The sequence below is a fragment of the Leucoraja erinacea genome, chromosome 37 (assembly GCF_028641065.1).
Source record: "Leucoraja erinacea ecotype New England chromosome 37, Leri_hhj_1, whole genome shotgun sequence".
Lineage (NCBI taxonomy): Eukaryota > Metazoa > Chordata > Chondrichthyes > Rajiformes > Rajidae > Leucoraja > Leucoraja erinaceus.
The window spans coordinates 7,883,195-7,896,434 of NC_073413.1; the positions used below are offsets into that span (position 1 = coordinate 7,883,195).

Here is a 13,240-nt window from a genome sequence, read left to right on the forward strand (position 1 = left end):
CCCTCTGTGGCAGAGAGTTCCAGAGATTCACCACTCTCTGTGTGAAAAAAAACAGTTCCAAGCTGCAGTTCCTTCCTACACATTTGGGTTAAAGTATCAGCTGAATGGAAGGTGCTGGAGAAACTAAGTGCAGCAGCATCTATGGGAGCGAAGGAAAAAAATCCAGGGCAATTCCCCTGGTAAACATTTCATCTTCATTGCCATTTTAACGACTATCCTTTTTGAGGCATCCTACATAACCTGTGAAACAGTCATCTATCTTCAAGGATGTTGGCTGAAGGGTCTCGACCCGAAACGTCACCTATTCCTTTTCTCCAGCGATGCTGCCTGACCCTCTGAGTCTAAAATCATATAGGATCCTTGCTGCAAGGGCCAGGAAGCGAGCGGGGTAAGATCATCTCTGACCACTCTCACCCCAGCCACAAACTCTTTGAAGCACGCAAAATAGATAGGAATTACAGCGTGCATAAATAAAGAGTTGGGAAATTTTCATAATTATGGTTACTATCAAGAGGGAGTTAGATGTGGCCCTTGTGGCTAAGGGGATCAGGGGGTATGGAGAGAAGATACTGAGATATGGATGGGATACTGAGTTGGATGATCAGCCATGATCATATTGAATGGCGGTGCAGGCTCGAAGGGCCGAATGGCGAAGGGCACCTATTCCTGCATTCTCCTACAGGAATGTTTCTATCAATAATATGGGATTCTTTTTCAATATCCCAGTAAAATAATGCTACGTCGCATTGCCAAATCATATCCGGTTTCAGTAAATGAAACTGACGAATAAAATTCTTAGTACTGAGTTTTTTTTTGATGTCTTCAAACTATCAAAGGATGGCAGCAATTGCTCTCTGATTAGTACTCGAGGCAGAAGGACTCCAAAATGTTGTTCTGGTCCAACGGGCACAATGTGATCGAAGGGGATAATTCGAGAATATATTTTAAAATACAGAGAAAACATTGTTTAAAATAGAGACAATTAAACATAAATTTAAATATTTCTCTCAATTATGTCAGTAAACCGGGTAGGTTCTTATTGATAAATTGTTTTTTTTTCTTTCAAAGTAAGTAAACTCTAAATAATTTAAAAGATTTTAACGTGCCTTAAAATAAAACAGCTATTAAAAAGAAAACTTGACTTCACCCCAGATGGGACTCGAACCCACAATCCCTGGCTTAGGAGGCCAGTGCCTTATCCATTAGGCCACTGGGGCTTCACTAGTACGGCGCCAAGGTACAGTACTTGTGTCCTATCGCCATGCTATTATTTTATATTTCTGATTGTTCTACATTTTATTATATACTGAAGATTGGTTCTTTCGTTTCAACTGCATCATATTTTTAAATGCACGTTGCCACATAACAAAATCTCCCGTTTGTGCTCACCCGTTCAGCTCACCCACAGTAAAGATGAAGTGAAATTGCAACCCAGAATATCAGTGGTAATTCGGATATTCATTTAAGAGGAAAATAAAAGAAAATGCTGCCTTGGTGAGTGATTTTTTTTCCTGAACAATGAGCTGTCGTTGCACAATCCATAAATTAAATTATACATAATGAAACGAGGCCATTCGGTTCTTTAGGAGGCTTGCAGCCCTTTGGTGTGCAGCAACAAAGAGGAAGGAAGGTACAACAAGGAACAGCAGATGCTGGAATCTTGCACTGATCACAAAATGCTGGAGGAACTCAGCCACTGACTCTGAAGAAGGGTTCCCACCCAAAACATCGCCTATGCATGTCGTCCAGAAAGGCTGCTGAGTTCCTATCTGAGCAACGTTTTCTTGTAACAAAACTTCTGGTATTTCCTCTTGAAAAGTTCCCGGGGCGTCCCTTCCACAACGCTACGTGGCAAAGAAACCTCAGCCAACTCTGACCTCTAGGCAGTCACCCTAAATCCTGCCTCCAAAACGTAGCAAGATTAAGAGGACTCATGTCAGCTCAAGACTTAGAAAAACTTGTACATGCCTTTATTACTAGTAGGCTAGATTATTGTAACGGTCTCCTTGCAGGTCTTCCGAAAAAAACTGTCAGGCAGCTACAGCTTGTTCAGAACGCTGTTGCTAGAGTTCTAACAAAGACCAAAAAATTTGAACACATTACACCAATTCTTAAATCCTTACATTGGCTCCCTGTATGTCAGAGAATTGATTTCAAAATCCTGCTGCTCACCTATAAATCACTACATGGTTTAGGGCCAAAGTATATCACTGACATGCTTCCACTATATAAGCCTTCTAGACCGCTAAGATCTTCTGAGACCAATCTGTTAGTGATTCCCAGCGTAAATACAAAACATGGGAAAGCAGGATTTAGTTACTATGCAACAAATAGCTGGAATAAACTTCCTGAAGATTTAAGACTTGCCTCAACTTTGACCACTTTTAAAACAAGACTGAAAACTTTGTTTACTTTAGCTTTCAGCTAAATCTTAACTAAATTGCACTTTTAACTTTTTATAATGCATTTTTAATTTTGCTTTTATTTTCTTTTAATTCTTCTATTTTATTTCATTTTATTATTTCATTTTATTGTATGACATGTTTTTATGTGAAGCACCTGGAGTCTGCCTCGTGTATGAAATGTGCTATATAAATAAAGTTGCCTTGCCTTGCCCCTTCTGAACCAAACCAGCTTCGTAAGATGAATCACTACATTGTTTAAAAACTCACCACCCCAGATGGGACTCGAACCCACAATCCCTGGCTTAGGAGGCCAGTGCCTTATCCATTAGGCCACTGGGGCTGTACATTTAACAATTCACACTATTTGCATTTTTTTGTGTGTTGTTTTCTGTTATTTTTTTAAGATACAAAGGTCCCCCAGGTTATGGAAGTCTCGACCTACGAAATTTGACTAAATACAATTTCTCCCATAACTGCTTAAATAATATTTCAAGTTTGGAAGGTTAGGTAGGAAAGCAACTTCAGAGTTGTGGAATAGGGAAGCAGTTGGTTAATTAAAAAGAGAACCAATCTATTAAAAAAAACCTTAACGCTAAGTAATCATACTGACACCATTGTCTGTTTCAGTCAACTGTCATATCACAAGAGGTTACTTAACAGATTTGCTTTAAAAACTGACGTTAATCTCTTTTATGGGCACTTTATCAAACAATGTAATATTCAGATTCAGATTCAACTTTAATTGTCATTGTCAGTGTACAGTACAGAGACAACGAAATGCAGTGCAGAGACAACGAATATACATTGTGTTTAAGAAGGAACTGCAGATGCTGGAAAATCGAAGGTAGACAAAAGTGCTGGAGAAACTCAGCGGGTGCAGCAGCATCTATGGAGCGAAGGAAATAGGCAACGTTTCGGGCCAAAACCCTTCTTCAGACTGAACTATACATTAAGGCCATGGAAACTAGCCATTGGACAAGGTATATTCTGATTCTGTTTATAACTGCACAGGGGAAGTTAATAAATAAATGTACAGGGAGGCACAAGGAAACTGCAATGCTGGAACCTTGTGTAGAACTCGGAGGGTTGGGTAGGGAGGCAGAGGACATGGATAGGCGACTTGATAAATATTAATGTTATCGGCCCTCAATTAAATTGTTCCTTTCTGACTTGCGCAAAAAATCGATTTACGGAGAGTTCTCAGGAATGGAACCCTTATCTAGCCCGGATTCACACCTACCATTATTTTGGATCAAGAGGCCTTATCAAATAGAAGCCACAGTAGAAATTCAATCACTGATAGGATATGTTAATCTATTTTGAGATCTGACGATGAGGAAGCCTTGGATCCAGTTGCAACAGGAGGTATGGCGGTCCAGCTCGAGTTTGGAGATATCTTGAAAGTCAGTGATAGTCAATGAACAGCAACCTGTCTTGTCTCCAGATGGCCCACAGCAGGGTAGAGAACTAACAAGATAGTGTAGGAAGGAACTGCAGATGCTGGTTTATACCAAAGATGGACACAAAATGATGAAATAACTCAGCAGGTCAGGCAGCATCTCTGGAGAAAAGGAACAGGCGATGTTTCAGGATGGGACCCTTCTTCAGACTTTTTTGAGACTGAAGAAAGGTTCCAACCCAAAACATCACCTTTTCCTTTTCTCCAGAGATGCTGCCTGACTCGCTGTGTTACTCCAGCATTTTGTGTCTATAACCAGCAAGATAGCATCTGCTGTTTTGTCGTGTTGTGGCAATAGGCAAAATGAAGGGGATCCAGATCATTTTTGAGGCAGGAGTTGACTTGCACCGTCGTGAATCTCTCGAAGAACAGGATGCAGTTCACCGTGTCCTTTTTGGGCACCGGTACAATTGATGCCCTTTTTGAAGCAGGTGGAAACATCAGATGACAGAAGTGGCAGCCAGTTGGTCTGCACAGGTCTGCAGCACTTGGCCCGGTTACGCCACTGGGCCAGACATTTTGCATTGATTCATCCTCCTGATGAGTTTTAAAGAATTCTAGGAAAGACAGTGCCAAATTTGAAAGACTGCGAGTCCAATGGGGTAGGAAAGGAATGAAATGATGATCTGCAACAATGACAGAAAGGCAAGTTGTTTTTGAGTGGACTGATGGGAAGAGATTTGAAAAAAGGACTCAGTCTTTGAGGAGGTCAAGACTCAATAGACAATAGGTGCAGGAGTAGGCCATTTGACCCTTCGAGCCAGCACCGCCATTCAATGTGATCATGGCTGATCATCCCCAATCAGTACCCCGTTCCTGCCTTCCCCCCATATCCCCTGACTCTGCTATTTTTAAGAGCCCTATCTAGCTCTGTCTTGAAAGCATCCAGAGAACATGCCTCCACCGCCCTCTGCGGCAGAGAATTCCACACTCGCCACTCTCTGTGAGAAAAAGTGTTTCCTCGTCTCCGTTCTAAATGGCTTACTCCTTATTCTTAAACTGTGGCCCCTGGTTCTGGACTCCCCCAACATTGGGAACATATTTCCTGCCTCTAGTGTGTCCAAGCCCTTAACAATCTTATATGTTTGGTATATATGTTTGGTTTATATACTCGGGGTTGGTACTATCACCAAACATGGGACCAGGAAGAGAAATTAGAGTCGGTAGTTTCATTGGAATGGCCCAAAGGAACAAGCGGAACTCTGTCCATGGGTAAGATAATTGTCATGAAGGGTGAAACCCAACTATCATGTTCCAAACGCTGGTGGTATATGTGAATATGTGAGCTTAAAACCACTTCCCGAACTTAACCCCTCACATGACTTCAACCAACATCTTGGTCATCTACCCCGTATCTCCGCACGGCTTGGTGTAAAGTATTTGAAATCTTGCCTGTGAAGCATCTTGGACATTTTACTCTGTTAAAGGTAGTATTCAAACCAAATCTTTGTTGCAGTTTACAAGTTACACCTCCAAATAATCACATTGAAAGCATTTATTAACACTCGTATGAATTAATCATACACTGCCAACAAACAACATTTGACAATAATTACACATATATTTCCTACAAAACTTTGCATTTATCCCAAGACTTCCATTGAGTTTTGAGACTTCCAATGAGCGATCTAGCCTCTTCAAACTCTTGGCAAAACTCTTTCCAAAACCCACCCGCTACAACTTTTTCCCCCAATCTTATTCACATGTTCTGCACACTGTTTCCTTCAGTAAGCTATTTAATAGTGACAAATATCACTCCCCCAAATATTGTCACATTTTCACTTTGTTTGAATTGTCAGCCAAAGCATTCAGGTGAGAGAGCTGTGGAGAGGTTAATGATCATTGGACCCCAGAGGATTTTGCAGCATTAGTGCTTATCCAGGTTCAATAGACAACAGGTGCAGGAGTAGGCCAAATGGCCCTTCGAGCCAGCACCGCCATTCAATGTGATCATGGCTGATCATCCCCAATCAGTACCCCGTTCCTGCCTTCTCCCCATATCACCTGACTCCGCTATTTTTAAGAGCTCTATCTAGCTCTCTCTTGAGAGCATCCAAAGAACCAGCCTCCATCACCTTCTGAGGCGGAGAATTCCACAGACACAGTTCCTGGGGTTGTCCAGAATCTCTCATCTTAGGACAGCTCAAGGCCTTTCCGCTATCTATGAAGCACGTCAAGAATATTGCCCAGGGTATTGGGGGAATTCCTCTGCACGTCTTTACAGCACAGGATCCTTCTGTCTGAGTAATCAGGCATGGGCCTCTGTTCAACGTCTTATTTGTAACACAGTACCTCTGACGTTATCTCTCAGGATTGTGGAAAAGGTCAGTCCGTTTCTCTTTACTTCAGACCTTTCGACTCAGTGGTGAAAGAATCGCCAGGTGGTTTCAGCTGACATTGAGCAGAGAGAGAAATACACACAAGAAGATAGGCACAAAATGCTGGAGTTACTCAACGGGACAGGCAGCATCTCTGGAGAGAAGGAACAGGTGACGTTCCGGGTCGAAATGTTTCGAAATACACACTGTGACTACATCTTGGTACATCTCAGCTCATTAATAGACCAGATAGAAACAAGATTTACTATGCAGCCGGCCTCTACTACACTGGAACTGAGGGAACCCAATACTAAAGTCAGAAAGATAACACCTGCCCCGGCAATGACTCTGAAAAGCATAAATATTCAGCAGCAATAGGTTGACATATTTCTTCAAAGCTTCAATAATGCTTCAAAGTGAACATTTGAAGCATTGTGCATCCATACAGGACTGTATCCAGACATCTCCACACAACAGTGGTCCTCACGGCTACAGGTATGTGCTGAGTAACTCTGAGGAGCCAAGCTGCAGGTATTCAAGTTCTTCTTTGGTCACTGTCTTGCACTCGGATGCCCTCCGCTTCTCAAGGGACTCAATAATCATCTCAGCAAAGTCGGCCTGAAGTCGCTGCAAGTTCTCCCTGTGGAATTAAAAAGAAATAAATGACTCCCCCAAAGTATCTGATCTCCATTAGTCTATATATGCTGCAACAAGAAAAGTGAACGGATACCACCAGCTCTGGAACAAGCAAGGATATCACCCGTTCCCCATTCATTCATTTGCAGGATAGAGAAGTCACTGGCCAGGCCAGCAATATTCTGCCCTTCTAATTTATACTTGGGATGGTGTTGATGAATTATTTCAGCTATTGTTGGGCAATTTCATACAATGGTTAGGAGCCATCAACATCACTTTAACTCAGGCGTCAGCAACCTTGTTCTGCATAGGAGCCAGGACCCATGTCTGTGAGTGGATGGCGGGCCACATCTATCGCCATAGTGTGACACTTGGTGTTGTTTTTTGCATTATTTGCTCGTGTTTTTCAATCAGTTTTCTGCAGTTCCCAGGTCGGCTTGTGCCTGCAGTTCCCAGATCAGCTCACGTCCCGGGACTGGCTACAATTCCCAGATCAGCTCACGTCCCGGGACTGGCTACAATTCCCAGATCAGCTCACGTCCCGGGACTGACTCAGCTCACGCACTGCCTGCAGTTCCCAGATCAGCTCACGTCCCGGGACTGGCTACAGTTCCCAGATCAGCTCACGTCCTGGGACTGGCTACAATTCCCAGCAAAGATCCTATAGCGGAGATCTTTGATTCCCAGCACGTGAAAACTATTTGAAAAAAAAAACGCCTGCTGGCCGGACGATTTCGGGTTACGGGCCGGATCCGGCCCCTGGGCCGTGAGTTGCCGGCCCCTCCTTATGCCCATCGTCAGCACAAAGCTGACCCTTCAGCTCAATTAGTCCATGCAGTCTCCTCTGCACCCTCTAGTGTTTGTGACTGTGCATGGCAACAAAGTTAGATGTAACAACATGTGTCCAGTTATATGCCATCCTAACTTGGGAGAAATATCACAATTACTCAGCAAGTTTAAATTCCAGAATGCATTATACAACAACTGGAAGTTGTTCAAGTATCAACACCAGAGAGATAGTAGTGTTTCAAGAAGGTGCATCACCATCTTCTCAAGGTTTACTAAGCGATGGGCAATAAATGCTAATTTAGCCAACAAAACCCATAGACCATAAATTAACTTAGTACAGCACGGGAACAGACCATTCGGTCCACAATGTCAATGCGGAACATGATGCCAACACTTATCTGTCTCCATTTCATCCATATGCCCCCATTCCTTGCGTTTCCGTGTGCCTATGCAAGAGCTTCTCAAACACCACTATCATATCTGCCTCCACCGCCACTCTTGGCAATGTGTTGCAGGCACCCACTGCCCTCTGTGTAAAAAAAACCCACAAACAACAGAGATCCCAGCACACATCCCTGTGGAACTATACACAGTGTTTAAGAGGGAACTGCAGATGCTGGAGAATCGAAGGTTACACAAAAAAGCTGGAGAAACTCAGCGGGTGCAGCAGCATCTATGGAGCGAAGGAAATAGGCAAAGTTTCGGGCCGAAACCCTTCTTCAGACTGATCGGGGGCGGGGGTCAGACTGATCGGGGGCGAGGGTGGGTGGGGACAAGAAAGGACAAAGGAGGAGTAGCCAGAAGGCTGGGGGATGGGAGGAGACAGCAGGGGGACTGAGGAAGGGGAGGCGGCCCGAAACGTTGCCTATTTCCTTCGCTCCATAGATGCTGCTGCACCCGCTGAGTTTCTCCAGCTTTTTTGTGTAACCTCCCTGTGGAACTACTCTGGTCACAGACCTCCATACACCCAACACAACCCTCTGGATTCAATCAGTAAGCCAGTTCTGAATCCATGCCACCAAGTCGCTGTTAATCCCATGCTTCTTAATCGTTGGACCAGCCTGCCGTGTGGGTCTTTATGAATTGTCTTAAAATCCATGTATATAATGAACTAGCTATGAATTCAGGTGGAGTTTAGAAGGAGCCATGGTTGGCCATCGGACAACCACCACTACCGACCATCTCTCACTTACGCCGAGGGGGGTGCGGGCAGTGTGAAGTTGCGGTCCGTTTCTCCCGTGAGCCAGTAGGTGACTTCAGTTCCTCTTCCCTGAAACAAGACAAAGGATTAGAAACATAGAAAATAGGCGCAGGAGGAGGCCATTCGGCCCTTCGAGCCAGCACCGCCATTCATTGTGATCATGGCTGATCGTCCCCTATCAATAACCCGTGCCTGCCTTCTCCCCATATCTCTTGATTCCACTAGCCCCTAGAGCTCTATCTAACTCTCTCTTAAACCCACTCAATGACTTGGCCTCCACTGCCCTCTGTGGCAGGGAATTCCATAAATTCACAACTCTCTGGGTGAAAATGTCTTTTCTCACCTCAGTCTTAAATGACCTCCCCTTTATTCTAAGACTGTGTGGCCCCTGGTTCTGGACTCGCCCCCCCATTGGGAACATTTTTCCTGGATGTAGCTTGTCCAGTCCAGTCCTTTTATAATTTTATATGTTTCTATAAGATTCTCCCTCATCCTTCTAAACTCCAGTGAATACAAGCCTGGTCTTTTCAATCTTTCCTCATATGACTTTAGTTACTCCATATGTAGACCACACTGTCTCTGGGTCTGCCTTGTTCTGTAAGAGAATCCCCAGCCAGCCCTCTCAATCAGTACTCAACACCAATGCTACTTTCACCCTGGCTTGGTGGATCTCCCACTTGCCCCTGCTTCAGGAGGCTGTGGCTTCAAGTCCCACGGCAAGGACTGGAGCACCTAATGGAAGATGGCTGAGATGTTGGCATCCTAAAAGGACTTGTTAAACGTTTGGGAAGAGGCTGTGCGGGCAACCTCACAGGTACTGAAACTGTCATATTGTAGCGGCGCCTACTGGCGCACGCAGGTATCGAACCCGGCGTTCGGAAGCCACGGTCACATGACTCGGGAGGGGCTGCTTGTTTTCGCGCGGTTTTGCTTTTGCGCGGTTCAGCGCTGACCACCGTCGTGGCCAAACGTGTCGAGAGAACCTGTAAACTGAGAAGCGAATGTCTGAATAAAAGTTTGTTGTTAAACTCAGTTGTCGTTCTTGCGACCGCCAAAATATCTACAAGGAAGGAGACAAGTGCGTCTGTGGTAACGACGATGTGTCTCCCTGCTACCTTGCTTCATGATGGCGACAGTCGGGTAATCTGCACGTCATATTATTAACCAATTCTCACTGAGGTTGGCTGTGGCATTGTGCTAATACGTTTACAATCTTTCTTACTGCAATGTTGAATCTCACCGCCAACAAACCTCCCAGCGGGAAGGAGATAATCTTCAGAACGAATGTGAAAGTATTCAATCAATAACAATTCCACTCCAGAATCAAAGACATCAGTGGTCAAGTTGCAGTATGAAGAAGATACGTATCCACCAAGCCATTGTTTAGTTCAGTTTAGTTTTTTGTCACATGTACCGAGGGAAAAGCTTTTGTTTCGTGCTAACCAGTCAGCAGAAAGACAATACATGATTACAATCAAGCCATTTACATCGAACATCTACAGGTGCACAGTAGAGAGCATGCTGACTGGTTGCATCGTGGCTTGGTTCAGCAACTTGAGCGTCCAGGAGCAGAAAAGAATGCAGAAAGTTGTGACCACTGCCCAGTACCTCATCGGTTCTGACCTCCCCACAGTCGCTGCCTCAAAAAGGCTGCCAGCATCATCAAGGACCCACACCATCCTGGCCATGCACTCAACTCTCCGCTACGATCAGGTAGAAGGTACAGGAGCCTGAAATCTGGTACATCCAGGTTCAGGAACAGCTTCTTCCCCACAGCCATTAGGCTATTAAACTCACCAACAAACAGACTCTGAACTGTAACAGCCTATTGCATTGTATCTGTTTATTTATGTGTATATGTGTGGTCTATGCTATATAGACACACTGAACTGTTCTGTATTTATGCTTACTATATTCTGTTGTGCTGCAGCAAGCAAGAATTTCATTGTCCTATCTGGGACACAGTGTGTACATGCATGATAAGGGAATAACATTCAGTGCAAGGTAAAGCTAGTAAAGTGCGATCAAAGATAGCCCGAGGGTCACCAATGAGGTAGATAGTAGTTCGGCACAGCTCTCGAGTTGTGGGAGGATGATTCAGTTGCCTGATAACCGCTGGGAAGAAACTGTCCCTGAATCTGGTTGACATGTTGAATGAAGTGTATGAGTGGATAGGTTTTAAACTCAACATTTATTAGAGCAAGGGTCAGCTACCAACCTGTCCGACCATGAAGCAGCACCTCTGACAATGACCATTCAGGGCAAGGTCCTGGAACAGTGAACCACATGCTATATCTAGGCAGCCACCTTCCAACAAAATAAATCCATGTATCCATCTGTTCTCCTATCCCTGTATTTATCGGTCCACCTCTGTGTCCGTCCACTGGACTGGAGGGCAGCAGCTTCGACCACCCCGGGCCGCGGAATTTGAACCGGCCCGTTCGTGGAGCACGGTTGAGCCGCGGGACTGACTACCATCTCCCGGTGGGGTAACAACAACGGAAGCCTGGATCGCCTCAGCGCAGAGGGAGAACAAGGAGGGAAGAGACAAAGACTTTTAAGACTTTTGCCTTCCATCGCAGTGAGGAGGTGCCTGGTGAACTCACTGTGGTGGATGTTAAATTGTGTTAATTGTGTGTTTTTGTTTTTATTTTTATGGCTGCATGTACAAAATTTCGGCACGAAAGGTCCGAATGACAATAAAGGATACTTTGACTTTTGGTTTTGTTCAAGATCAGAGCAGGAGAAAGAGAATTGCACTGAATTGTGGTAAATAGGATGCCTTTTATTGTCATTCAAACAGCTTGGTTTGAACAAAATTGCATTTTCTACAGTCTTAACAATTACAAAAAAAAACCCAAATGATGAGAATCATATTGATGGGCCTCACCATTATATATATAGATATCATTATATTTAATTATCATAATAATCGTAATGATAAGAATTACCTTTAGAAAGGTTTCCCCTCGCATCTCATATTCAAATTTACACTTTGTCCTTTTCAATATATTGATCGTTGACTGGTTAACATGAATTCTTAGTGCTGCAAAAATAATATTTGTTTTTATAATGTAGTTCAACAAAGAGCCTTAACTTTTGAAATACACTACCAATGTCGATATATACAGATAAAAAGGAAAATGGCCTCTACCTAATCTTTCACTTGGTATTCATTAAAGGGAACTTTATTCTGCATCTGTTTAAGAAAGAATTGCAGATGCTGGTAAATCGAAGGTAGACACAAAATGCTGGAGTAACTCAGCGGGTGAGGCAGCATCTATGGAGGGAAGGAATTGGCAACATTTCGGGTCTCGTCGCCAATTCCTTCTCTCCATAGATGCTGCCTCACCCGCTGTGTTACTCCAGTATTTTGTGTTTATCCTGTATCTAATCCATACTGTAACTGCCTGGAAATTATGTGACGGAACAGTGTAGTGTGAGTTCTGCTCTATGTTACATTGAGCTGCACTTGCCCTGGGTGTGTTCAATGGGCCAGTGTTGAGGGTACACAAAAAAGCTGGAGAAACTCAGCGGGTGCAGCAGCATCTATGGAGCGAAGGAAATAGGCAACCTTTCGGGCCGAAACCCTTCTTCAGACACTTGTCCTGGGAGTGTTTGATGGGTAGGCATGTACAGTGTATCTAACCGCTACAACATCTGCCCTGAGGACATTTAATGCAATGACTTACAGCAAGCATTGCTTTGTATCCACCTCAAGCTATATGTTAAAACACAGAGAGGCCAGCCAGGCATATACAGGCAGTGGACTGGGAGAAACAGGCAAACGAGAGAGCCAGAACGAAAGAGGTCAACAGAAATGGAGAGACATTATCTGTAGAAAGTATGTAGGAAAGAATTGCAGATGCTGGTTTACACCGAAGATCGACACTAAATGCTGGAGTAACTCAGCAGGTCAGGCAGCATCTCTGGATGTAAAAGGAATAGGTGATGCTTTGAGTCGAGACCCTTCTTCAGACTTCAGTCTCAACCCGAAATGTCTCCAGAGATGCTGCCTGACTCGCTGAGCTACTCCAGCATTCTGTGTCTATCTGCAGAAGGTAGCCACCTCAAGATAGAGGCAGGGAGGCAAGAGGAATAGATGTAAGCAAAAAAAAAAGATGAGAGAAACACAGGGACAGACATAGGATTTGAGTATAGGAGCAGGGAGGTTCTACTGCAGTTGTACAGGGTCTTGGTGAGACCACACCTGGAGTATTGCGTACAGTTTTGGTCTCCAAATCTGGGGAAGGACATTATTGCCATAGAGGGAGTGCAGAGACGGTTCACCAGACTGATTCCTGGGATGTCAGGACTGTCTTACGAAGAAAGGCTGGATAGACTTGGTTTATACTCTCTAGAATTTAGAAGATTGAGAGGGGATCTTATAGAAACTTACAAAATTCTTAAGGGGTTGGACAGGCTAGATGCA

The 13,240-nt window shown here is 44.1% G+C and overlaps 1 protein-coding gene and 2 non-coding genes across 3 annotated transcripts in view; all 3 read right to left on the minus strand.

The window, feature by feature from the left end:
* Positions 1-1,144: 1,144 nt before the first annotated feature.
* Positions 1,145-1,217, minus strand: trnar-ccu (transfer RNA arginine (anticodon CCU)). Its single transcript has one exon. It is a non-coding gene; the product is annotated as a tRNA-Arg (tRNA).
* Positions 1,218-2,295: 1,078 nt separating this feature from the next.
* LOC129713710 (guanylyl cyclase C-like) overlaps positions 2,296-13,240 on the minus strand; it is a 54,813-nt gene continuing 43,868 nt past the window's right edge. The window contains exons 25-27 of the mRNA XM_055662960.1: positions 11,760-11,854; positions 8,801-8,877; positions 2,296-6,822 (exon numbers count right to left, since the gene is read on the minus strand). Of these exons, the coding sequence (XP_055518935.1) occupies positions 6,672-6,822; positions 8,801-8,877; positions 11,760-11,854 (323 nt within the window). The 3' untranslated portion in view covers positions 2,296-6,671. The remainder of the gene's footprint in view (positions 6,823-8,800; positions 8,878-11,759; positions 11,855-13,240) is intronic.
* On the minus strand, positions 2,673-2,745 carry trnar-ccu (transfer RNA arginine (anticodon CCU)). Its single transcript has one exon. It is a non-coding gene; the product is annotated as a tRNA-Arg (tRNA).